At 50.5% G+C, this 27418-nt stretch overlaps 1 protein-coding gene across 1 annotated transcript in view; it reads right to left on the reverse strand.

Moving 5' to 3' along the window:
• Positions 1-15192: 15192 nt before the first annotated feature.
• LOC148219395 (uncharacterized) overlaps positions 15193-27418 on the reverse strand; it is a 41171-nt gene continuing 28945 nt past the window's right edge. Inside the window, exons 2-4 of the mRNA XM_088157666.1 lie at positions 22379-22459; positions 21068-21072; positions 15193-16527 (exon numbers count right to left, since the gene is read on the reverse strand). Coding sequence (XP_088013792.1) covers positions 15605-16527; positions 21068-21072; positions 22379-22459 — 1009 coding nt within the window. The 3' untranslated portion in view covers positions 15193-15604. The remainder of the gene's footprint in view (positions 16528-21067; positions 21073-22378; positions 22460-27418) is intronic.

Below are 27418 nucleotides of genomic sequence, written 5' to 3' on the forward strand. Positions count from 1 at the left end.
TTTATGCTGCAGAGGGTTGTTGAGAGTTTGTCATGGCTTGGGGCTGTAGGGTGCTTTGAGGGGTCTGGGAGTGCCTGTGGGGCTGGGATGGTGTTTTGGGGTGGTCATGACCCCCCAGATTCACAAAGCTGCCACCAGACCCCACCTCCCAAGATGCTGCCAATGTTTGGGGGCTCCATGTTGGGGTTCATCCTCCTGATGCTGCAGGAGAAGGTGAGGGGGTGTCCCCAGGGGCCGTGTGTGTCCCCCCAGAGCATGTATGACCCCCATCCCGGTGTCACCCCCTTTTCCCTCCCCTCAGGGCTCCTGCCCCAGCTCCTGCTGTCCCCAGGAGGGAATTTGGGGAGGGGGCAGAGGGGGTGCTCAAAGGGGGCCCCTTTGTTCAGCACCAAGCTGGGCTTGGGGCCTGCAGGAGGAAGAGGCCCGAGGGAAGCAGATCCTGCAGGTGGACAGTGCTTGGGCTCAGGGCAAGGTCCTGCCCTGCACACCTGGCTCAGGTGTGACCCTGCCCTGGGAAGGGAGCAGGACATTCCCAATCCCACAAATCAGGGCTGGCAGCAGCTCTTGGAGCAGGGACAGGGAAATACTGGGAGTGACTGGGACCACACTGAGGGGTGAATTATCCCCCCCACACCTTTCCAGACCACCCTGCCAGCTGAGAAATGCTCGTTGGGCCTCGACCTTGGCCAACAGCCCCTGGGCTCAGCTCCTCTGGAGCTCAGCACAAACACTGTCTGCTCCCAGGCACTGCTGCTGCCCCACGAGCTCCTGGTTTCTTTAGGAGCAGCCCTGGAAGTGTTTTTGTGCCCTCAGTGGCACAACATCCCTGTTCTCACCCTTCCAAAGAAAGCTGTGGATGCCAAGTGCGGCCAGGATGAAACATTGCTGTGCCCAAAGCCCCTCTCTTGGGGCCCTACAAGCAGCGCTCCACAAGGAGCCCCTTGGAGCTCTCCTGGGCCAGCACCTCCCTCTGAGCGGGGCCTCTCCGAGCCGGGAACTCTCCTGTTTGCTGCACTCGGGGCATCCCCGAACAACCACGGAGCCTGGGCCAATCCCCCACTCCTCCAGGCTCAGCCCTTCACCTGCTGGAGATGCCAAAGCATCCGGAGGGAGCATTTCCCTGCCCTCCAGGGGAATTCCTCACAGGCCCCTGGCACTGACTCTCTCTGTCTGTGTGCACACACGAGTGCCTGTGCCCTGGCCCTCACTGTCCTTTTATCACAAACCCCACCCCATCCCATCCCAGACACACACACAGGGACAGTTCTGCTGCCTGTTCTCTCATTTCTGGTTTGGTTGACTGCCTTTTGTTTGGTTTTGTTGTTGCTCTGTTTCCTTGCTGTTCCTCAAGTCCTCCATCAGGAGCAGAGTGACTCTTGCCAAGGAACTTTGTCGTGCTGTCACTTAATATTATATCTGGTTTTTGCTGATCCCTTGCCTGGGTTTTTTTAAGTGCTCTCAACCCCTGGTTCATAACAGGGTGAAGGAGCCCTGGCCCAGGCCCTGGCCCTGGGGGACATGGGGACGCTGCCAGGGGGGTCCCTGCCCCCCTGTCCCACCCCCCACGGCCCCAGCCCCCTGTCCCCGTGTCAGGCTCTGGGGTCGATCTCATGGAAAACCCTCTGGGGGAGGCTGCAGGGCTGGGGGCGAGGGGACCTGGGGGGACAGGGGACCCCACTGTGCACGAGCAGTGTTGGACTTCTCTGGGGGGAGCTGTGAGGGGAGGCCATGGAAGAGTGACCTCACACAGCCCCTGTGATGTCACACAACGACCCTGTGATGTCTCACAGCCCCCTGTGATGTCACACAGCCCTGTGATGTCACACAACGACCCTCTGATGTCACACAACGACCCTGTGATGTCACACAGCCCTCTCTCTGACGTCATACAGCTGCACTATGATGTCACAGCCAGCTCTGTGTTTGCATCACAGCCTTCACTGTGATGTCAGCGCTCTCATATCACAACCCGCTCGGTGATGCCACACAGCCTTCTCTGAGACATCACAGAGCTGCTCTCTGATGTAACAGAGCCACCTTCCATGATGGCAGCCCCTGCAATGACCTCACAGTGCACTTTATGATGTCACAGCCAGCTCTGTGATGTCACAACCCATCCTGTGATGTCATACACCACACACTGTGATGTCACAGCACACTCTGTTCCCATTGTGACACAATGATCTCCCACACTCTAGGAGGCTGCAGTGTGAAACAGTGGACACTTGGTTCCACAACATTCCACAGTGTCACACTGCTCTCCTGAGGCCCATCTTTGTAACAATTCAGATTTGGTTCCATTCTATTGCGTCACAATGATCTCCTGGCTTCCATGAGGCCCCGCTGTGTTTACAATGGACACTTGGCTCCCCAGGATCCCATGGTGTCACTGTGCTCTCCTGTGATTCACGAGGCTGTGCTGTGTCACAATGGACACTTGCTTCCTCCGAGGATGGAGATGTCCCAGTGGCACCAGTTTCCATCAGGTCACACTGTCACAGTGGGGCCTTGGTTCCATGAGAATCCATTGCCCCACAGTGGTGTTTCCTGGTTGCCATGAGACTTTCCTTGGTCACAGTGGAACCTTGCTTGCACGAGCCTTGGCAATGTCCCAGGGGCACATGGGTTCCATGAGACCCCTCCATGTCACATGAACACTTAATTCCATGAGATTCCATCGTGTCACAGTGCTCTCCCAGGGCCCATGAGGCCTTGCTGTGCAATAATGGAACCTTGTTTCTCCTAGGCCTGGCAATATTTCTGTGGCCCTTGTGTTCCATGTGGCCCCTTTCTGTCAGAATTGACTCTTGGTTCCATTGTGCCACAACAATCCCCATGTTTCCATGACCTGCCCTGTGTCTCAATGGACACTGGATTCCACAAGAGATGGCAATGTCCCAATGGCACCTGTCTTGTTGTCTTGGTTTGAAAGACAGGTGTTTGTGAAGAAAAGTATGAGCCTCTTTTTTTAAAAAGGAGAATGTAAACCCCTCCTTACAAATAATTCTAATTCTGAAATGAAGTGTCTCTCAGGCAAAGATATGGGAATAAGAATAAAAATTTTTTATTAGGAAATTTAAAATAGAAATACAGTATTACAAAAAACAAACCCACAAACACTGACAGAGTCTGAATACAACCTGACTTCCTGTCAGGGTGTTGGTAGCACTCCCATTAAATGGTAGCTGCAGTCCTCCTGGAGTGACAGATGTGGCTCCATTAAAGCAGTGGTCCTGTGGAAGGGTGCAGTTTTCCTCCGAAGGTCCAGTGATGATGTGGAAGGCTCCGGTTTTCCTTTGGAATCCAGTGGAAAAAGGCTGCCTTGAGTTCCAAATTTCAGTTTTTATTTATGTAGGAAAGGCTTGGCTCCTCTCCCTGGCTGGGGCATCTATCTCCCCATGGGATAATGCAATTTTATTAGCCATTCAGTGGGACTCAATGGCCTGTTAACAGACGATATCTTCCTGGAGGAAGGATGGGTTGTGGAAAGGATAAAGATGACTGCTCGACCTAGTTCTATCAGGCGGCCCATTAGCAGAGAATATCTCCCACAGAGAGAAGGATCACTGCCCCAGCTGTTTTCAACAGATGGTGATAGAATACTTTTGGTCACATCCTGTATTGCAACCGAAGACACTCCTCTTCTGCCCCACTTCGTCAAAATAAAGCCTTGGTTACATGAGATTCCACTGTGCCACAATGTTCCTGGTTTCATGAGAAGCTCAACAAGCGACCCTTGGTTCCATGAGATTCCATTGGGAGATTCCATTAGGTCTGGCTGTGTCACAATGGACACTTGGTTCCATGAGCAATGGCAATGTCCCAGTGGCACCTGTGTTCCATGACACCCTGCTGGGTTACAAGTGACACTTTGTTCCATGAGATTCCACGGAGTCACAGTGGTCACTTGGGTTCCATGCAGGTGCCTGGGGAGTGGCAGCTCAGCCCAAATATCCTGGGCATGTCTGGGCTGGTGTTTTTTTGGAGGGAATCTTTGGATCTTGCAGAGCTCCAAAGTCAAGCTACAGATGCCTCCTGGGACATAGTGGAGCATGATGGAAGCCAGGAGAGCCTCATGGAGCCAAGGCTGCCGTGTGTCACAGAGGGACCTCATGGAAGCCAGGACAGCACTGGGAGGCCATGGAACAACATAGCACCAAGGTTCCACTGTGACTTGACAGAGGGTTATGGAAGCTGTCTTAGGTTACAATGCAGGATGTGACCCGAGGTGTGTATTCTATCACCATCTGTTGAAACCAGCTGGGACAGTGATCCTTATCTCTGTGGAAGATATTCTCTGCTCATGGGCCACCAGTTAAAATCAGGTGGGGCAGTCATCCTTATCTTTTCCACAACCCATCCTTCCTCCAGAAGGATATCTTCTGTTAATGGGCCATTGAGTCCCACTGCATGACTGATAAAATTACATCATCCCATTGGAAGATGCTCCACCCAGGGGGAGGAACCAAGCCTTTCCTACCTAGATAAAACAGATTTGGAACACCACAGCAGCCTTTTTCCACTGTATCCCAGAGGAAAATTGCACCTTTCCACATTATCACTGGACCTTCAGAAGAAAACTGCACATTCCACTGGACCACTACTTCAACTGAACCACATCTGTCATCCAGGAGGACTGCAGCCACCATTTAATGGGACTGCTACCAACACCCTGACGGGATGTCCGGTTGTATTCTGACCCTGTCGGTGTTTTTTTCTTTTGTGCTACCTCATGTATTTTATTTTTTCACTTTTTTCCAAGTGAATGTTTTTCTGACTTGGAGTCTCTCACTGGTTTGCTTTCAAACCAGTACATTACCATAGTCTAATTGGGAGGAGAAGGGGCTTTTGTACACCCAGACCAGCTGGCTACAAACCATCCAAGACCTGTCTTTGATGACATTAAGGATGCAGCCAGGAAAGCCCTAACGCATATTCTGGAAGCAAACAAGCCGCAACTAGATTTTGTGGACATCAGACAAGGCCTCACTGAGCCTTACATGACTTTTTTGGACCAACTTAAACTGAACATAGATAAACAAGTCACCGAGGGCCAGGTATGAGAAAGATTATTAAATAAATTGGCTGTGGTTAATACTAACTAGGAATGTAAGAAATTGGTACATGCCTTGCCATCAGAGCTGGAACCCACCATCCCTCAAATGGTGGAAGCATGCAATAAATTGGCCACCCTGGAACACACTGCTGCCAATCAGGCACAAATATTGACCAATGCTTTAAATAACTTTCAGAAAAACTCAAAAAGAGCAGAATCGAAAACCTGGACACCGCTATAATTGTGGACAAAAAGAAACTGTAATAAGCCAAAAAAGGGAACTTTCCAAACACAATGTGACTGTGGCAAAAATAGACAAAATGCTAACCAGTACAATGAAGTACAGGCTCATTGTTGCTGCTAGTCAGGAAACCTCATGCAGAGTGTAAGACAGCAGCGTGCGATGACACAAGGCTCCCTGTCACCTGCTGTACAAAGCATTGGAGATCATCAGGTGAACAACTACAGCAACTCATCGGAGACCTTCCCACTTCAGTATCAGCAAACAACCGACTGGAGTTGTCAACTGCCCAGTCAGTAATGATCACAGATTTTGATTATGCCATTTCCACAGGTCTTCTAGGACCAGAACCACCACCATGAGACTTTTTAATAATAGGAGTGGACAGACGTAATACAGACGGCTCTTATGAGTCACCTGCAGTTTTAACAGTCACTTCAAGCCAGGAAGTTACTGTTTTAGCTTGCTATCCTAACCCTCCTTCTTTTTACCTAAAGGATTGGTTTTCGACCAAGCTTTCTCACTACCTGAAGTAGACAATGACGTTCCTGATGAGCCCTGCATCGCTTGAACTAGATGAGTTGGCCCAGGAAAAATCAAAATTACTTGGACACTTTGGTAGCAGTTGGAAGACACAGTTGTTGGAGTCTGTAAGTCAAGAGTCTCAATTCTTCAGAGAAAAGTCAGAGTGCAGGGATTGAATTAAAACCTTTGGATGGATTGAAGTGTATTAAGCCATTCACATGTAAAGTAGAGGTCTAAGTTAAAGTTTTAGAAGAAGCAAGTAAGTAAGTAATTAAGAGTAAGTTTTAAGTGCTTGTAGTGAATAAAGGTCTCAGATACCAGAGTAAGAAGTGAGAGTTCTAGTGAAGGTTGAAAAACATAGTCCTAGATACTAATGTTTCCATGGAGGCTCCAGGAACACAGTTTTAGACGCAATAAAACTATAGTAAGACTATTGCAAACATTTTTCAGATAGGACAAGATAGACCCCATGTATACTTTATATATAACCTGGTGTGCTTAGAAACTAGAATTCTAATAGGTTAAGAAGTATTGGTCTGAGTTTGTGTCTTTAGCTTGTTGGGAAGTTTCTCAATAATAATCTGTGCACTGGGGAGAGCTTTGCTTTTTGCCAGTTGCTCTTGCTCCTGCTCTTTCCTCAATGCCATCATCAACACCCAAGAAGACAATAGAAGCTGTCGCAGCAACATCAGCCCTGCTGGGACCACCGGGAGCAGCTTCTGCTTCTATTGGGGACTTGACACCAAAGCTTTAGCATGGACTTGAACACTTGTGACTCTTTGCCTTTCTAGACTGATGTGCCTTTGCAATAAACAACTTTATAGCAACTATTAGCTGCTTGGCTTTTTAAAGAAAACAACCACAACCCAACAAAGGGCGCCTAGAGCATTGGAGAAATAACCCACACACAGCAATACCATGCAGAGTTTAAACCCAGTCTCCTTTAAAGAACCTGAAAACTGTGTAGCAACTACCAAACCATTTATCATGAAGAAAGAGAAAGTACTTGTTTGGGGAAGACACATCCTATCCCAATGGGGACTAAGTCTGGAGATAAGTCTTTAATGAGGGCCACTGACGAGCACAGTGCAATAAAACTCACCTGGATATCAGACAAGCCTGTCTGGGTTGATCAGTGGCCCCTCCCTGTTGAAAAATTGACTGTGCTAGAGCCCTCAGTAAATGAACAATTAACTAAAGGGAACATTGTCCTCACACAGTCCCTGCAACACTACCATATTTGTTATAAAAAAAATCACAAGAGTGATAAATGGATACTGCTCCAAGATCTAAGAAAAAGAAAAGGAATTATTGAGGAAATGGGATCTTTACAACCAGGATTACCATTGCCTAACATGATGCCTAATGATTGGATGTTAATGATTATTGATTTAAAAGACCATTTGTTCAGTACCCCCTTACACCCAGATGATGCTCTGAGGTTCACCTTCTCTGTATCCTCAATCTAAAGGTGTGTGGTGAAAATCTTATCACTCATTCGTGAGAGATTTCCTCAATCCATAATACTCCACTGTATGGATGACATTCCAATCACCATGAAGGATAATGGATCCTTGGAAACGGTTGTCACGGATGTAATTATTGGAATACGTAAGGCTGAATTACAAGTAGCAGAAGACAAAACACAACAGTCTTCTCCTTGGAAGTACCTAGGCTATCAACTCCCAGAATGTACAGTTACTCCAAAGGCTCTACAGCTACAAGAAGATCCAGTGACACTGCATGACCTTCAGAAACTTAGCAGATCGATCAATTGGGTTCAAACTCTCTTAGGAAAAACCAGCCAGGACGTGGCCCCCTATTTGATTTATTAAAAGGAGACACAGATCTAAACTCTCCTAGAAAACTGACCCAGGAAGCAAAAACCATTCTGAGGAAAGTGTCTGCTGCTCTACAAACCTGTCAAGCTCACAGATGTGACCCAGAGTTACCTTTTAAAATTTGAAATATTGGGAGAAAATCCACATCATTATGGTCTAATTTTTCAATGGAACAAAATTCTGTTAGATCCTTTATTCAACTTAGAATGGGTTTTCTTATTCTAGCAAATGTCTAAAACTATAACTACTTGTCCTGAAATTCTTTCACAATTGATAACAAAAGCCTGATTCCAAAGTTTATCTCATTTGGGCAAAGATTTTTCTATTATGTTTATACCTGTTATTTCACTTTATTTAGAATGGCTTGTACAACCATCTGAGATATTGCAAATTGCATTAACAAGCTTTCCACAACAAACGTCAGTTCATTTTCCAAAACACAAACAATTACACCTCTTTTTTAATTTTATCAAAAATCCCTTAAGCAGACATACTCCTCTTAATGCTCTCACCATTTTTACAGAAGGCTCCAGAAAATCACACAAATCAGTGATCACAAGGAAAAATTCTAACAATGGTAACTGGGAATCTGGCATCAAGAGACTGTGGAAGGATCACCACAAATTGCAGAACTTGCTAAGGCTGTTCGTGTGTTGCAATTACGTTGAGACAGACTGGACTGGCATCACCACCAGTCCTTTATTAGAAAACTTTTCATACCCTCTTTCAGTGTACTTCTTTCCAACAACTCCTTCCCTCATAGGCAGCTCCACACAGTAATGACTCCTTTTCTTAGAGGCAGCTCCACACAGCTCTGACTCATTCTCTCCTCTCTTCACAACTGCCTAAACCCCACCCTGTCCCTTTCCCGACCACCTTACCCTGACTGTCCCTCACACAACATCTTCTTACCTTATCTGTCTCTTGCACGACTGCATGTCCCTTACCTCCTCACAGCACAGCCAGCAGACTCCATCCCAAACTGCAGCAGACTCTGGGTCAGCCAGCTAACCCACTCTTTTAGAACACCCCAACTCCTTGGGCAGGCACAGATGTTTCCACTCCTCAGTCATCAGTACAGCTGTAATTCATTGGGAGAGATTGCCTTCTGTACTATCCTTTCAATCTGTCTTCCCACTCTGGGGCTCTGTGCTTTCCTTCCTATGGAAAAGAACTGTCATTCTCCTCCAGGTGCCCATGGCCAAAATTGGGATTCCTGCTCCAAATCTCGTTAGATGCAAGGATTGTTCCCAGGTGAAATCTGCCAGGACAGACAGATCTGATTGCCTTGACCACCCAGGGGCCACCTCTCATCTGCCTTTGAAACACTGGGATCGTGTGGTTTTCTTTCCTATGGGAAAAAAAGCACCTTTCATGTCCAGGCGCCCATAGCCAAAATTGGGAGTCCACATCCAGAATTCCAGATATCCAAGGACAGCTCCCAGACAAAAGCTGCCATCGTTGTCAAGTCTGGCTGGCCTTGGCTTTCTAAAGGCTGCCTTTCATTTGCCTTTGAAACACTGGGGCTCTGTGCTTTCCTTCCTCATGAGAACAACTCTTCTTCCAATCCTGGCATCCACAACCAAAATTGAGATTCCACCTTTAAAAATCCCTATGGCCAAGGATAGCTCCCAGATGAAAGGTACCAGTTGAGACAAGTCAGACTGGCTTGGCCTAAGGGTGGCCACCTCTCATCTTCTTCCAAAACACTGGGGCTTCTCACTTTCCTTTGCTATGGTGAAACCATCCACCTCGACCACGCAGCCGTGGCTGAAATTGGGATTCCACCTCCAAAACTCTGTACATCCAAGGATTTCTCCCAAGTGAAATCTGCCAGGACAGACAGGTCTGGCTGCCCTTTGTCTCTTGGGGACTGCCTCATACCTGCTTTTGGAACACTGGGGTTCAGTGCTTTCCTTCCAATGGCAAAAACCATCCCTCTTATCAATACAGAAATAGCCAAAATTAGGATTCCATCTCTGAAATTCCCTATATCCAAGGATTGCTTTCAGACTAAAGCTGCCAGAACAGAGAGGTCTGCCTGGACTGGGTCTGTGATGGTCGCCATTCATCTGTCCCTGAAACACTGGTGGTCCATGATTTCCTTCCTATGGAAAAGAGCCATCCTTTTCCTCCAGATGTCCATGTTAATACTGAAATTGGTATTCTACCTCTAAAATTCTGTATATCCAGGGATTACTCCCAGACAAAATCTGCAAATACCATCAAGTCTGGCTGTCCTTGGCCTCTGGTGACTGCCCCACATCTGTCTCTGCAACACTGGGGCTCGGTTGTTTCCTTCCTGTGGAGACCATTGTGACACCTTGGGGACCCCGTGGATCCAAGGGGCCATGGTGACACTGTGGGGCCTCGTGGCACCAAGGACATCACTGTGGCCCTGCTGGGCTGCATGGTCCCAAGGGGCCAGTGTGAAGCAGCAGGGCTTTGTGGAACCAAGAGGCCATTGTTGCATTCCAGGGCCTGGTGCAGCCCAAGGGCCCTTGTGATCCTGCAGGGCACCGTGGATCCATGGAGATCATTGTGGCATTGCAAGGCCCCATGGAAGCATGGAGACCATTGTGACACTGTGGGGCCCATGGAACCAAAGGGCCATTGTGACCCTGCAGGGCCTCATGGAAGCAAGGGGCCATTGTGACACCTCAGGAGCAAGGAGAACATTGTGACATTACAGGGCCTTGTGGAACCAAGGGGACATGGAATGGGTCTGGATGGTTTGGCCTCCTGGGGGCCACAAGGCAGGTCTGGCTGACCCTGGCATGTGAGGGCTGCCTCTCATCAGCCTCTGGAGCACTGGGGCTCTGTGCTTTCCTTCCTAGGGAAATAAACCATCCCTCTTTCCTGCTGCCCAAGGCTGAAATTGCTACTCCACCTAAAATGTTCTCTATCTGCAAGGGTTCTTCAAGCCAAAATCTGCCAGGAGAGACAGCTCTGGCTGGCCTTGGCCTCCTGCAGGCAGTCTCTCATCTACCACCAAACATGGGGCTCAGTGTTTTCCTTCCTGTGGAAAAGAACTGCCCTTCTCACCGAGGTGTCAATGGCCAAAATTGGGATTTTACAGCTAAAATTCCATCTATCTGAGGACTGCACCCAGAAAAATGTAGCCAGGACATACAGGTCCTGCCTTGTTGTCTGGTGATTTTCTTAGACTATGAGCAGAATGTTCTCATTTGCCAAGATCTTGAAGAGGGCCCAGAGATCTCCCCAGGTGGGGTTTGGAAGCTGCAAGCATAGGAGCACTGTGTAGGGGCAAAGGAACTCAGTGCTCAGTGGAGTGGAGACTGAGGAGAGCAAAGGAGAGCCCTGGGAGGGGCTGAAGGTCAGTTTCAGAGATGGTGGATCCTTTTGATATAGCAGAAAACAGCCTGAGAATGAATTAATTAATGCCAAGACAAAATTGATGAGGGCCAGACTGGACACAAGGAGAAAGGAATTTCTCTCCCAGGGTACAGCTGTGGTGCAACCCGTCCCCCAGAAGGAGTCTGGGCCAGCCCAAGGCTTTGTGTGTCCAGGCAGAGGCAGGCAGGAGGCAGAGCTGTCAGCAAAGGAAGGGGCCAGCGAGGTGGGGCAGCCGGGGGATGACGACAGCCTGCAGGGACAGAGGCGCAGGGCATGGACACCGTAGGACAGCCTGGGCTGCAGAGGGCACAGGGATGGGCAGCAGCTGAAAGGCCCTGACACAGCCAACTCCTGCAGCACTTGGGCCATGCACGCTGGCCCTGGGCCTGAGGCCAGCAGGGGACAAGTGAGCCTTGCTGTGCTGGGGCCTCATTGCCTCCTTGTCCCTGCTCAGCAGCCTGGCAGGGGCCGCCCCATGGTGCTGCCCTTGGCATTGCACATGCCCAGAGCCCAGTGGCCCGGGAAGAGCCCTGAGCAATGAGGGAGGGACAGGATCTGCCTTGCCAGGGGCTGGGGCCCAGCCCTTGGCCCTTTGCATTCCTGAAACACATCCAGGTTTGCTCAGCATCACAGACACCTTTCCCTTGTTTGTCCCCCCTGTCATCACTGCCTCCAGTGTTCTGCTCGAACTGTGTGATAAATGTGATTCGTGCTAAATAAATTGTAACTATATTTACAAAATTTTATTTAGATCAAAAGAAGACATTTTTTACAGAATGAGTGGGGAGATGGGTGAGACAGGTCAAAGGACATCTTCCAGATGTTGGGAGTTGTAGAAGGATGCTGGAAGGGAATCGTAGAACGACAAAGGTCTGATAAGTACCATCTGGAAATAGAGTTTCAACCTTGAAATGGGCCAAGATGAGACGATTCCAGGCATGGGATTTAATTAGAGTCTTATGGAAAACATCTGCTCAGTCACATAGTGAGCATGCACTACCTGCAGGTCACAGCTCGGTCACTGATGAAGACGACGAGCCTTCATCAGAAATAAAACCCTCAAAAGGATGAGAGACCCCCTAACCCATCAGTAGAGCATGCTCCGTACACACAGTGACGTAGACTTTAGGAATAGAAACTAGGAGGAGTTTTCCAGACACTTGTGTAGCATATAGTATATAAGGGGGATTGTTAGCCTTGATGCTTTGGTACGTGAGGAGGGGCGAGTCCCTCCCCGTATCCCCGGCTGGGGGGCCCTCCTAGGTCGGTTTTGCTCATGCTTTATATGAACCTCAATTATACTAAATTACTTACTGCCAAATTTTACTTATCCTAAAATATATGGATTCAATACTTCGATTGTATTGATCTCCAATACTTTAATTGTATACATTTATCATTGTTACTATTAAAAATTTGCTGCTGCATTTAATCTTGCTACTTGATAAGCTCGAAATATAGAATATCATTCATAACAATAGGGAACCCAAAAAAATTCTAGGGAAACCTCCAAAATTACATTTGAGGAGCCCATAATTTCAAAACTTCCCAATAGGGACCTAAATAGTCCCATGTTTGGACCCAAAATTAAAACAAAATCCCGGTGGAGACCCCACAATTCTCACAATTCTCAATATGCACCGAAAAATTCCAAACAACTACAAAACTACAACTCCAACACTACAAAATTCCCTTTAATTACACCAACGTTTCCTTATGGGGAACCCAAAGTTCCCAAGTGACCGCCACATTTCCTTTAAGGACTCCAAAATTCCCAAAAATCCTCAATAGGAGCCACAGAATTCCCTACAGGAACCCCAGTAATTCCCTGGACAGAGCACAAAATTCCCAAGAACTCCCTTTAAGAATCCTAGAATTCCCCTAGAGAGCCTGAAACCCACCTGGACCCTTTAGATCCACTATAGACCTCCCAGACCCCTTTTAGGAACCTCCCAGAGTCCCCCAAATCCCCTAGAGACAAACACAAATCCCATATACAGATCCCCAATTCCCTACAGCTCCCCTGTAGACCTCCCAGACCCCATTTAGGGAGCCCCAGAGCAGCCCAAATCCCCTATAAAGTCCCCCAGAATCCCCCCAGGGCTGTAAAACCTCCACCAGCAGTCTATAGATGTTGTACAGACCTATCAATCACCCATAAGGGACCCCCAGAGACCCCAAATCCTCTATTACCAAGCCCAAATCCTCTATAGAAATCCTCAGACCCCCCCTCAGTCCCCAATAGATCCCCTATAGATCCCCCCAGCCCCACCGTAGCTCTCGGACATGCTGAAGCCGGGCAGGCAGACAGGGAGCAAAGATGGCGGCGCCCGGAAGGCACCTCCGAGTGTTCTGAGCATGCGCGAGAGGAACGCGCCCTGAGATGGGCGGGGCTTGGAGGGGAAAGGGGCGTGGTGAACACATGAGCTCGGTCGGAAAGAAAGGGGCGGGGCTAAAGATGGACGGGGCTGTGACTAGAAAGGGCGGGGCCAAGGAAAGGGCGGGGACTGTGAGGGAAAAGGGGCGGGGCCAAGGAAAGGGCAGGGACTGTGAGGGAAAAGGGGCGGGGCCAAGGAAAGGGCGGGAACTGTGAGGGGAAGGATCGAGGCCAAAGGGCCACGCAGTCCCAAAAGGCTCTGGTTTGGCTTAAAATCTCCAAGAAAAGATCAGAAATCCAGCCTAAATCTACCAGGTTTGGGCTAAAATCAGCCAAACGGGCCTCAACTCCACACAAAGGCGATCTAAAATCATACACATGAGCCTTGCAGAGTCCAAAAGTGGCCTAAAATCCAGCCTAAACCTGCCCAGTTTGGTATAAAATCACCCAAATAGGCCTAAAATCTTTGGGACCAAGACTGTCACAAGAAATGGCATCAGCACCAAGAATGAGACCAAAATCAGAATGGACACCGAGACCAAGAGTGGGAGCAGATCTGACACCGGAACTGAGACCAGCACCACTCCACAACTGGAACTAGGACTAGGACCAAGACTGAGACTGAGAGTGTGACCAGCACCAGAACTGGCACTGAGACCAAAACTGAGGCCCACACTGACACAGGAACCGGCACTGGGAGGGCTCCAGAACGGCTCTGGTACCAGCACTGGCACTGTGAGAACTCTGGGACTGAGACAGAGTGGGACCAGAACAAGCACTGAGACTGACATCGGCACCAACACCGAGACTGGAACCTCTCTGGGACCGGGCCTGAGGCTGAGATTGGCACTGGGAGCACAACAGGATCAACACCAGCACCAACACTGGGACCGAGACCACTCCACGAATTAGACCGAGACCACTCCACAAATTAGACCAAGACCAAGACTGAAACAAGAACCGGCACTGGCACTGAGACTGGCACTGCTGTAGGACTGAGAATGAGACCCAGACCAGCACCGGGACAGAGACCGACACCGGCAGCGCTCCGGGATCTCCGCGTTCACTCCGGGGAGTTTTGGCTGTGCCCCCACACGGGACTGGGCAGGACTGGGAGGGACCCCTGGGTGGGGCGGGACAGCCTCGGTTCCCATCGTTCTGGTGCAGCCATCCCAGTCCATATGGTCCCAGTCCACGTGATCCCAGTTTGTACAATCCCAGTCCATGTGATCCCAGTCTGTACAATCCCAGTCCATGTGATCCCAGTCTGTACAATCCCAGTCTGTTTGGCCCTGATCCAACTGGTCCCAGCCTGTGCAGTCCCAGTCTGGAGGATCCCAGTCCATGTCATCCCAGCCCCCATGATCCCAGTCTGGATGCTCCTGCATGGCTCACACTGCCAGGGTCTGGAATTCCAGTTCCCAGCCAGGAAAAGATGTTCCTGCCCTTGAAGGCAAAGCTCTTCAGAAGGGGCCAAAAGCCAAGTGCAGCAAGATCTTACAGGGACATTTCACTGCCAGCCTTCCTAACTTCACCCATGGCTGTTGGAGCTCCTGCACTGGGAATTAAATCAGGGGAGGGTCTTTGGTGGGAGCTGCCCTGGATCAAGGGAGACCCTGAGACAGAAACAGAGCAGGCAGGAGAGACAGGAGAGAAAGGAGGACACAAACACAATCAGGTGAGAAGGTGCCACTGAAAACAGAACTGCAACTGACTGGAAGTGAATGGGACAGAAATCAGGAATTGTGTAGCTTTTATTTACTATCAAATCCATCCCTTGGCAGCCAGCCCCACACAATCTCAATCCCAGCACTCCAAATTTGGATCCCATTTCTCTCAATCTCCTTCCAACTCCTTCTCACCCTGGTGGCTGTGGAATCCAGTAAGGTTCACGTGGGATTGAGTTGTCTTGAGGATCCACTTTGCAGTTGGATTGAGCCATTTTGGATTAAAACTGAGGTGCTTTCAGAGGGATTTGAGAGGTTTTTAGGTGACCTAAATCCTCTTGGCTTTTGGTGTGAAAAGAAATAGTGAAGAGAGAAAAACTAAGGCCAAAACAAAAGGATAACCAGCCAGGTGTCTTCCCCAGATGGATCCCAGGGAATGTGGGTCACCAGGGCTCTGCTCAACATGAGTTCTGCAGTGGGGGATGGAGTTGGAGCAGCACACAAGATTTTCTTGCACTAGGGGGATTTACAGGGATTGCATTAATGCTGCCTCTGTTGGTGTCTGTTCAAAGCTGAGCTCTGAGAGAAGTTTGTCCCACACTCAGGATACTCGTAGGGCCTCCCCCCAGTGTGGACACTTTGGTGGCAGATCAGGCTGGAACGCTGCCTGAAGGCCTTCCCACAATCCCCACATTTGTATGGCCTTTTCCCAGTGTGGATGTTCTGGTGGCGGATCAATGTGCTGCGTTCACTGAAGCTCTTCCCACACTGCTCACATTTGTGAGGCTTTTCCCCAGTGTGGATGCGCCGGTGTCTGGTGAGGTGGGAGTTTCGCCTGAAGCCCTTCCCACAGTTGGAGCACTGGAAAGGCCTCTCCTCCCTGTGTGTCTGGAAGTGCCTGAGGAGATGGGAGCTGGTGGTAAGCCTCTTCCCACACTTGGAACACTCGTAGGGCCTCTCCCCAGTGTGGACACTTTGGTGGCGGATCAGGTGGGAACGCTGCCTGAAGGCCTTCCCACACTCCTCACACTTGTATGGTCTTTTCCCAGTGTGGATGTTCTGGTGGCAGATCAATGTGTTGCGCTCAGTGAATCCCTTCCCACACTCCCCACACTCGTAGGGCCTCTCCCCAGTGTGGATCCTCTGGTGGCGGATCATGCTGTTCCTCCACCTGAAGTTCATCCCACACTCTGAGCACTTGTGGGGCTTCTCCCCATTACAAAGCTGCTCATGGACCACCAGCTCCAAGCTCTGGCTCCATCTCTGGTCGTCCCCCCGGCCCAGGCTGGGGCTTTCCTCCTCAGATCCCCGCCATCTGCGTTTGCAGCCCCTCCTCGTGCGGGATCTCTGCGGCGTTTCCTCCCCGTTGCATTCCTGTGCCGTGGAGCCGCTCCAAACGGCCTCTTCCACGAGGTTCTGCCGCGGGGATTTGTCCTCCCTGCTCTCCGTGCTCAGCTCCTTGTCTGGGGCAGGAAGGACAAGCAGAGGATGGGATTTGCCTCCGTGCAAGAGGGAAGGGGAAGGAGATCCCCCCAGCGCGTCCCCGGCAGGACGGCGTCAGCAGCGGGGTTGTCCTGCAGCCGGGGGCCGTGCTGGGCTGGGAGATGGAGCAGGACAGAGGGGGAAAGGGGCACTGACTTCCTCCTCACCTGCCTGGGGCTCCTGGGGCATCTTCGTCTTCCTCGCAGCCTCCTCCTTCTCCATCGGGCCAAGGGTTGGGAATGGGAAATCCTGGTTTGGGGAAAAACAAGGGATGTGTGCGTTGTGTTGCAGGTTCCTGCTGCCCAACTCCATCTCTAGAAGTCCCCGAGCATCTCGGGTCCATAAAAACTTTCCAAACACCAACATTCAGCCCTGAAAATGCCTCCCAGGGGTTCCTGGGAATGGTCCCTCCCCTTTGGTGTTTGGGGCTTCCCCCCTGTCTCAGCTGCTGGGGGTCACGCTTGTATTGGGGGTCCCCCATCTACTCGGTCCCCGCCCTCCCCAGGCTGCTGGGAGTCCCAGCAATCCAAAAAGCTCCCCCCTCTTCCCTCTCCCCATTTAGGGATGGTGGGTGTTTTTGCGGTCCCTTCTCCCCTTATTCTCTGCTTTGGGGTGCAGGGGGTCCAGGGAGTCCCCCCTGCCCCTCTCCAGGCTGTTGAGGGTTCCAAAATCCCGGCGCTCCCCCCTCTCTGGGCTCCCCACTTTGGGGGCCTGGGGGACACAGGGCTCTGCTCCTCCAGGGTGCCTCTGCCGGCAGCCGCCACCGGGACCCCCCAATGTCCCCCGTGGAGCATTTTCTGATCAGATTTGGAGCTCTGCATTCTCCAAACATCCCCCCTGCCCAAAAAAATACACAAAGCACCCTGAGAGACGCTGGGAGTATTCTAGAGAAAACTGGGTGCAACTGGGATCAAACTGGGGGCAGGTGAACCATGCTGAGGTAACTGGGAGTGGCTGGGAAGGACTATGAGATTGTTCAGGGCAACTGGGATGTGGTTACTACGCTGCAAAGAGAGAGAAAAGACAGCAACACACACGGACCTCTTTTGGGGAAAAAAGGCCAACTTTATTGTACGGACATCCCGTATTTAAAGTGTGTTACGTGCAGTTAGGACAGGACAGTAGTTCATTGCAGAATTGGGAAAAATATCCCTGGGACAGCATGTCCGGATGTCCCATGGGAAAGACACCAGGTGTTAATCTTTATTATGAATTCCCTTCTGTTTTTCACCAAGTTATCGCTCTGGGAGACTGCGTCCCTAACTGAAGCTGTAGTCAGCTTGTCAGCCTGGGAATGGACCTGAGAGACAGGAGAAATCCAGGCCTGAAAAGAATTGCCAAGCTGCAATTTCCTAGCTCTCTAAATGTGTGTGTCCACACTGGGATATTCTGGGAATGTCTGAGACCATAGGGCTGGTGACTGGGACCTAACTGGGAGCGACTGGGAATCTCCTGAAGGAAAAATGGGACCATGCTGGGGCAACTGGGGGAAGTGTGAGTGACTGGGGCCCTGCTGGAAGAGACTGGCATCATACTGGACTCATACTGGGATCTTACTGGCAGTTGCAGGGGCTATGCTAGGGGCAACTGGGAGAACTGGGAACGCATTGGACACAAGTGGTGTTGGAAATCGTATCCTTGCAAAAATCTTTGCATAACTTTAGTCGAGGGGATTAATTTGCCCTACAAAAAGACTTCTTTGTTTCTTTCCAGGGCATTGCTGCACCAGGTGGGGTCTGATGAACACAACACATCAACAGACTGGGAGCAGCTTAAAGATCAAGGGCCATCAGCGGCCATTAACAGAACATCAGCGGCCACCCAGGAACATCTACCCCAGACTCTGCCTCTGGCAGAATTGCAGACATCTCCTCTGAAAACACTGATAAGAAAATCAGGGAATCAAGACGGAATTAACAGCAGAAGGGAAGAAATCCAGATCCAAAAGGAGGCCAAATATTAGGAACTGAATATTTGCAGCTTGAGACCTATGAACACTGACCCAATTCATTTCTATGAGCATTGACTGTATAAAAGATCTGAAAAATCTGCTAAAAAGGGAGTGTCACGAAATGATTCTCTCTGCACAGCCCGGTAATGTGTGGATGAGATTTCTGTGGTACATCCTGGCCACAACATCGTGGCCAGAAAATACAGAAATGCCTTGACTCTCTCAATTTAAAATTGTTGTTAAAAGTATTTTTGTTTCTCTTTTAATTTCCGTTATCATGGGAGGAAGTGGGCGAAACTGGGACCGTGCTGGGGTAAATTACATCATGATACGGAATCACTGGGACTGCCTGAGCTGCTACTGGGAGCAACAGGATCATACTGGGAGCGACTGGGCTCGTGCTGGGAGCAGCCACTCCCGGCTCCCGCACCCCCGAACCCCTTTCCCGGCCATGCCGCCCCTCCAGCCCCAGCACCCCCCGCCGGGGTCCCGGCAATCCCAGGGGTCCCCCCCTCTCGGGCTCCCCGCTTTGCCCTTCTGGGGCTCTCCTGTCTCTGGGCTCCCGCTCAGGGAAGCCGCGGCTCTCCCGGGGCTCCCCCAAACCGGTGTCCCCCCGCCGATCCCGCCGCTCCCGCGCGCTCCCCACCTGGCCCCGGCACAGCTCGCAGGGCCCGGCCCGGGAAGCCCAACCCCCACCGCGGGGGGACCCGCATCCCCCCGGGCCCCGCCGGGGCTCTGCCGGCACCCACCGGGACCCCCAAAAACACCTCCCGGGGACCTCCCGATGTCCCCCCGAGGGCCATCTGCGCCTCTGCAGCCCTGCAACATCCAAACATCCCCCCCCAAAAAACCCCAAACCCAGGGATACCCCGGGATATTTGGGGCGAGCTCCCCCTCCCCGGACACCTGCGGGATGGGGGGCGATGGTCCCGGGGGGCTGCGAGTTCAGGGAGCTCCGGGGTCGCGCGCTTGATTCGCTCCTTCTCTGCTCCTGCTTCCTGCTGCCGCTCCGCCTCTTCCTCCCTCCCTCCTCCTCCTCCCCCGTTCCGAGCCCCGAACTGGGAGGGGATGGGGCAAGGAAAGGGCGGGAACTGTGAGGGGAAAGGGGCGGGGTCAAGGAAAGGGCGGGAACTGTGAGGTGAAAGGGGCGGGGTCAAGGAAAGGGCGGGAACTGTGAGGGGAAAGGGCCGGGGTCAAGGAAAGGGCGGGAACTGTGAGGGGAAAGGGGCGGGGTCAAGGAAAGGGCGGGAACTGTGAGGGGAAAGGGGCGGGGTCAAGGAAAGGGCGGGAACTGTGAGGGGAAAGGGGCGGGGTCAAGGAAAGGGCGGGAACTGTGAGGGGAAAGGGGCGGGGCCAAGGAAAGGGCGGGAACTGTGAGGGGAAAGGGGCGGGGCCAAGGAAAGGGCGGTCAATTCTGACAGACAGAGGCCACATGGAACTCAAGGGCCACAGAAATATTGCCAGGCATTCTAGAAACAAGACACCACTGTGGCAGACAAAGGCCTCATGGGGTCTAGGAGATCTCTGTGTCACAAAGGAATCTCATGGAAGCCACAGGCAGTTGTGACATGGCATGGCCTCATGGAACCCTTTTGCCATTGGGACATTGCCAGCTCTTGTGGAATCCAGTGCCCATTGTGACACAGCACAGCCTCATGGAAACATGGGCACCATTGTGACACAATGGAATCTCATGGCAGCAAGTGTCAGTTGTCAACACAGCACAGCCTGATGGAACCCAGGGGCAAGGGGGACCCTGCCATGGCTCGTGGAAGCAAGGGGCCATTGAGACACAGCGAGGCCTCTTGGAACCCAGGAGAACATTGTGGGGCAATGAAATCTCACAGAAGCAAGGTCCAATTTTGACAGTGTGTCCTAACAATGATCTCCTGGCTTCCATGAGGCCCCGCTGTGTTTACAATGGACACTTGGCTCCCCAGGATCCCATGGTGTCACTGTGCTCTCCTGTGATTCACGAGGCTGTGCTGTGTCACAATGGACACTTGCTTCCTCCGAGGCTGGAGATGTCCCAGAGGCACCGGGTTTCCATCAGGCCATGCTTTGTCACAATGGGGCCCTGGTTCCCTGAGAACCCATTGCAGACTTCCTATAGTCGGGGCAGCGGAAGGGCCTCTCCTCCGTGTGAATCCGCTGCTGCAGGAGAAGATTGGAGCTGGTGTGAAACCTCTTCCCACACTCCCCACTCTCGTAGGACCTTTCACCAGTGCGAGTCCTCTGGTGGAGGGCCAGGTGGGAGCTCTGGCTGAAGCTCTTCCCACACTCCTCACACTCGTGGGGTGTCTCCCTGGTGTGGATGCACTGGTGGATGATGAGGGTGGAGTTCTGCTTGAAGCGCTTCCCGCAGTCAGAGCAGCAGAAGAGTCTCTCATCCGTGTGAATCCGCTGGTGCAGGAGAACATTGCTGGTGGTGGTAAACTGTAGGAGTGGTAGAGGTCAGGACGGTCAGGACTGACGGAGAGATCTCTAAAGCCAAGTGTTGGAACTTGTGGTTTATTGCAAAGGGTGCGGGGAGGAAGGCCCTGCTTGGAGCTGCCAGTCACAACTCCAACCAGGCCTGGAAAAGCAGAAGGGCAAGAGTATGAAGAGTAGAGAGAGAGGTAAGAGAGCAAGGGGTAAGAAAGCAAGGCGTAAGAGAAGAGAGCTAAGAGAGGTAAGAGGTAAAAAGAGAGAGTGAGGTTCCCGTTACAATACAATAAATCTTCTTTTGTGTTGAATATTCTAATTTTCACTAACCAATCTAATACAAGATACAAATCTTATTGCTTTTATAGGCAGCCTATAAGAATCATTACATTACCATACTGTGCCACACTTTAAACCCTAAAAACTACTCTTTGGACTCCTTCTGCTAAGCTAGTAGGGTCTTCTCTGACCCTTGGACCTCTCTGCAAGCAGAGGGAATTGTTCAGTCAAGAGGGGATTACTTTCAGCTGGCCATACTATTGTTTTCTAGTTGTTCACTAACTAAGGTTTGGTATCTCAAAGATGGCTTTCATTTCAATCTCGCTTATACTTTCCATATTCTCAAAATCATTTCCCAGGCAATCATATTTATAAGGCTTTCTATTTTCATCTTCTCCAACAGTAAACCTCTTCCCACACTCAAGAACACTCTTAGGGCCTCTCCCCAGTGTGGATCTTTTGATGCCGGATCAGGTTGGAGCTGACTGTGAATCTCTTCCCACACTCCCTACACTCCTAGGGCCATTCTACAGTGTGGATCCCTTGGTGGGAGATCAGGTGGGACCTCCAGGTAAAGCTCATCCCACACTCCGAGCACTTGTGGGGCTTCTCCCCATCACGAAGCTGCTCATGGACCACCAGCTCCGAGCTCTGGCTCCATCTCTGGTCGTCCCCCCGGCCCAGGCTGGGGCTTTCCTCCTCAGATCCCCGCCATCTGCGTTTGCAGCCCCTCCTCGTGCGGGATCTCCGCGGCTTTTCCTCCCCGTTGCATTCCTGTGCCGTGGAGCCGCTCCAAACGGCCTCTTCCACGAGGTTCTGCTGCGGGGATTTGTCCTCCCTGCTCTCCGTGCTCAGCTCCTTGTCTGGGGCAGGAAGGACAAGCAGAGGATGGGATTTGCCTCCGTGCAAGAGGGAAGGGGAAGGAGATGCCCCAGTGCGTCCTCAAAATAAAGAAAGGAACAGGGGGCCCCAAATATATTTCATGTGAGCTCCAAATATCCCTCCCTCATTCAAAAAAACTGCCCCGGATATTCGTGGCAAGGTCCCTCTTCCCGGGCACCTGTGCAGATCCACCCAGGCCCCCCAAACTCCTCCTCGGTTTCCCCTCATCCTCCCATGGGGATTCCTGGGAGTCCCCCCGTGTCCCCTCCTCCAGGATTTTGGGGGTGCCCCCTCACCTGTCCGTGCCCTTCCCACGTTTCTGCCGCAGCCCCTCCCTGATGTTGGGGAGCGGGGGCCGAGTGTTGGTGTCCCCCTGCCTGCAGCAGATCCAGCGGTGAGGGGAGTTCGGGGGGTCCCTCAGCATTTGTGCTCCCCTGGGATTTGGGGTGACCCCGCGCCCCCCCAGGATCTCCCTGAACACGCTGACGCTGCCCGTGCGCAGTGAGAAGGTTCATTCCTGGCACGGTGTCCCCAGCTCTGGCACCGGCATCGCCCAGGTACCCCCAAACCCTCCCGGGACCCCCAACCCCCCAGAGATCTACTGCCAAAATCAACGGGAGAGGTGTTGCCCTTTTAAGGGGAGTTACAGTGGTGCCCGAACATAGCGGAGCCCCTTAAAGCGGCGATGATCGAGAGAACCCCAAAAATCCACCCTGGCGCCAAAACATCCCCTACAGGGGCTTGTAGTGGGGGGGCCCCTACAAATGTCACCTAAATCCGTCACAATCTCGCCTTAAAAGAGGCTTGAGGGGCTGGAACACCACAAACACCCTAAAATGAGGCAGAAAAAACACTCTTGGAGATGTTGGATCCCCCAGAAAACCTTAAAAAGGTAAAACTCCTCTTCAAAGGGGCCTGGAGACCCTTCAAGGCTCTCAGAGAGGGACAGGATCCCTTCCTCTGCTGGGGCCTCTCCGAGCCGGGAACTCTCCCGTTCGCTGCCCTCGGGGGAGCCCCGAACCACGACGGGTCCTGGGCTGAGCCCCCCCAGCCGGGGGTGTGGAGGGAACTGGAGGGGCTGGGATGGGGCTTGGGGGTGCTCGGGTGAGCTGGGGGACCCCCATTGGGAGCCCCTTTCCCGCTGTCCCACCTCCCCTCATGCCCCTCTCCCACTCCTACCCCATTGTCCTCCCCAAACCTCCGCTCCCCCCAGCTCGGTTTGGGGGTGACCCCACCCCTCTCCCATCGTGTCCCGGCCCGGCCCCGCTCACCCGAGAGTCCCCGGAGGGTCAGAGGAGGGGGAGGAGGGACAGGGGAGGAGGAGCTGGAGCAGGCAGAGGAGGCACCGCGAGCTTTCACCGTTCTCTTTACCCGCAGCTCCTTCGCCCCCAGAGCATCGTTCCCCGCATCCCGCAGGTGCTCGGAGAGGGGGAGCTCGCCCTGAATATCCCGGACGGTTTTTTTGAAGGGGGGAGGGATATTTGGAGCTCACCCGAAATATATTTGGGGCTCCCCCTTCCTTTCTTTTTTTCGGGGGCGGGCGGGGCGATGTTTGGATGTTGCAGGGCTGCAGAGGCGCAGATGGCCCTCGGGGGGACATCGGGGGGTCCCCGGGAGGTGTTTTTGGGGGTCCCGGTGCTGCCCGAAACCCCAAGTAAAACACAAACTAACAGAGTGTCAGTTTATGCGGTGCTTTATTCAGGGCCCGGGGACCTGCGGACTCGCGTCCCAAGTCAGGATCCCGCTGGTTCCCTTTTTAGAGGGTTTTTTATACCCTTTTTACAAATGGTTTATGTGCAGAAGTACACATTCTTCTGTAGATACATTCACCTTGAAGATAGCATTTTGGCGTCATAAATCCTACATGGTTGCTTATCTTAGGACTATAGTGTTCTCCTCCTCAATCTCTCTCTGGCGCCACTGCCTCAGGACTATAGTGTTCTCCCCCTCAATCTCTCTCTTATGCCACTGCCCACCACCAGTACTTTATTTATGTTTAGACTTTAACCTTATCACTAACGGTTCTGCATGCTCTTAGCACAGCACATTCCTAAGTTAGTTTCCCAGGGCCTACTCTGGGGACTGCAGTCTTCAAGCCTTAGCATTACTACTACTATTATGGTTTATACACTTTATATTCTAATATTCAGGATTTCTAGTCCATACGGTAACAACTCCCCCCTTTTGAGCATTCTTCAGAGCCTTCTGCAAGGATGCTCAATTCTTCCAAGTGATAGTTTCCAGATATGATGGTGGAGGGTTGTTTCAGGAAGTTGGTTGAATCACTTCTTTTCGAGTCAGGGCCTTCATGATTTGCCGTGTATGTGTTCCTTCTTTAGCAATTATTCCTAAAAGACACCTATACATAATCACAATTACTACAATGATCATTACAATCATTATTCCATTTTGAATAATTGAGGATAACCAACCAGAGACCTGGATTCCTAAAGAACTGAATAAAGCTCCAACCCAATTTTGTTCTGCATTCTTTTGTACTTCATGTATGTTTAGTTCAATTCGCTCCAATTGACCTATATCCTTTTCTACTTCCTTCGTGACATTTGGGATATGTACACAACAGTGATCATCCCTTCCTTGTAAATATCCACAAACTCCGTGTTCCTTTAATAAGAGCAGATCTAATGCCATTCTATTCTGGATTGTCATCCTGGTTGTGGCTTGTAATTGTATATTAAGATCTCTAAATCCCTTCTTTGTTACTGCTGCCAATCTTTCTGTCTGCTCTAGTAATTTATATAACATTTCCCGGTTTCTATATGTAGATACAGGTGCAAATAAGGATTCAAGCATCCAACCGAATTTTACACTTTCCCCCGGTTCGTGCCATTCATTCTCTAGATTTTCTGCTTCGACTATCTCAGGGCTTAATCCCCTTTTCGTCCTTTTCTCTTGGTCCTCCTTGGTTAATTTGGACTGTTTCCAAAATGGACATAAGGCTGGTATCCCTAACGTTATTTGAGTAATCGGACCACCTATCGGTAAATGTGTAGTCCATTGGCCATGTCCCATTACCCAGACTGAATTTCCGGGGCTTCGTACTGTGGTTGATTGACAATCTTTCCGAGCTCCTTTTAATTCTTCCGTTATTGTATGGTTGTATCTCTGACATTCACATCCCCATTTCAACAACACCCGAACGGGTACCAATCCAATTTGGGATTCTGGGGTATCACAGGTTATGACTTTACTACAGTTCCAACCTGATATTTGGGCTAGTCTGCTGTGGTGCACTGTTTCAACTTCGAGGGCCCCTGGATGTTCCTGTTTTCTTGACCACTCGATACACCAGTGTATTGATCCGATATAACTATAGGGTTCGAGTAGGCTAGGACCCCAAATTGCTTTCCATTGCTCCCACTCTTCTTTCCCTTCCTGACACACTATCTCATGATAATAATCTACTACAGGTTTTCTTCTTTTCTGATTTACTTCAAATGTGCACCACCCAACATTGTTGTATTGACCTATTTCAGTGAATACAGAATTTGGTAATTTTAAACATTCCGATCTTTGCCCTGGGGTTGACCACCGTCTTCCATAGGTATAAACCTCTTCTACTATTCTAGTGCGATTTCGTAGCTCTCTGTGGCATTTCCTCGTTCCATTTACTATTTTTGGGGGCATTTCTCCTAATGGGATGATTCCCCACGGTATAGGGTCACTTGCTGCCTTTGGCAAGGGCAAACACGCTGTTATCGCTGTTACATTTTGCATTTTCCCAAAATCCCTAATTAATCCCACTACCAAATTCTCTTGCCCCAATTCCTGTTTCTCATTTTCCATTTCTTTTGCTTGTTGGACCATTCTAGTTTTTCTCATCCTGCAAAGATTCCCTAATTTAAGAGTACAATTGATTCTCAATGAAGGACCATCCCACATGTCAATTCTCATACTTGTGGGTGTTACTTGTATTGGATAAGAATGCCCTTCTGTCTTAAAACCCTCCACCAAAATTTTACATCTAAGTTCCCATAATCGAAACTTTCCCTAATCCATACCGTGCATGAAAATTGACCAACCTGGGCTTTTTGCAAGTGTGAGATCATTAGGGTAGTATTACCTTTCTGCTGTTTCATATCCCAAATTGTCACAATTTCTTCTGAAAATACCTTATTTGTAGTGATCAATTTCCATTTCGTCTTTACTTCATCGAATCCAGCTCCCTGGTTATCAGAAAACAAACAGGTTAGATTTACATTTGCCCCTTGTGGTACAATCACTGTTGGTTTAGGGACAGTAACTTTAACAAAGGCATCTCCGATACGAGCAATGCTCAACATTAACATCGCAATCAAGGCCTTGCCCTGAACACCAGTTTTGTGTCGGTTAGAGGTTGGACTTCCCATCGTGACGGGACTTTCTTGATTCGGGTGTAGTGTATCCAATTGTCGATCCCTTGGACCTTTACGGCTGTGTATGTAGTCATAATCACTTGTCGGGGGCCGTCCCATGTTTCTTTTAGTGGTTCCACATTCCAGTTTTTAATGTAGACTTGGTCTCCAGGCTGTATATCGTGGACGGGATTCTCCAGAGGCAAAGGTCGATTCCACTGCAACGCCCCCCGTAGTGCTGTAAGAGTCTTATTGAGAGACAAAATGTAATTTACCAGTACCTGATCTCCCACCACATTAGGGTCCCCTTTGTAAGTTGCAGCATGATAGGGTTTGCCGTATAAAATTTCATACGGACTTACTCCTACCTTGTCTCTAGGTTTGATTCTGACCCTTAACAGAGCTAAAGGTAATGCTTGAGGCCATTGTATCTTTGCTTCTTGGCAGATTTTCTTAATTTGGCCTTTTAGTGTCTGATTCTTTTTTTCTACTTGTCCACTAGACTGAGGTCTCCAAGGTGTATGGAGATTCCATGTTATCCCAAGTACCTTAGCCACTTCTTGCACTATTCCTGCCACAAAATGAGGTCCCCTATCAGAGGACATCCCTAGTGGGATTCCAAACCTAGGGATGATTTCTCGAAGTAAAGTTTTAATCACTTCTTTTGCTTGGTTTGTTCTACATGGGAATGCCTCTGGCCAGCCTGAGAAGGTACATACATAGACTAAAACATACTTATACCCCTGTGCTTTTGGTAATTCTGAAAAATCTATCTGCCAATAATCTCCTGGCTGTGGGCCTATTTGCAATTTTCCCATTTGCACTTGCCTACGTGTCATTGGGTTGTTCTTAATACAAACTGGACACATTGCATTGATCCTTTTGGCCATTGTTAACATCTGATTGGAGATTATTTCTTGTTTTAGAAATTGCACTAAAGCTTCTGCTCCCCAATGGCATTTGTTATGTTCAATTTCTAAT

This window comes from Sturnus vulgaris, unplaced genomic scaffold, assembly GCF_052056855.1.
Source record: "Sturnus vulgaris isolate bStuVul1 unplaced genomic scaffold, bStuVul1.hap1 Scaffold_141, whole genome shotgun sequence".
Classification (NCBI taxonomy): Eukaryota; Metazoa; Chordata; class Aves; order Passeriformes; family Sturnidae; genus Sturnus; species Sturnus vulgaris.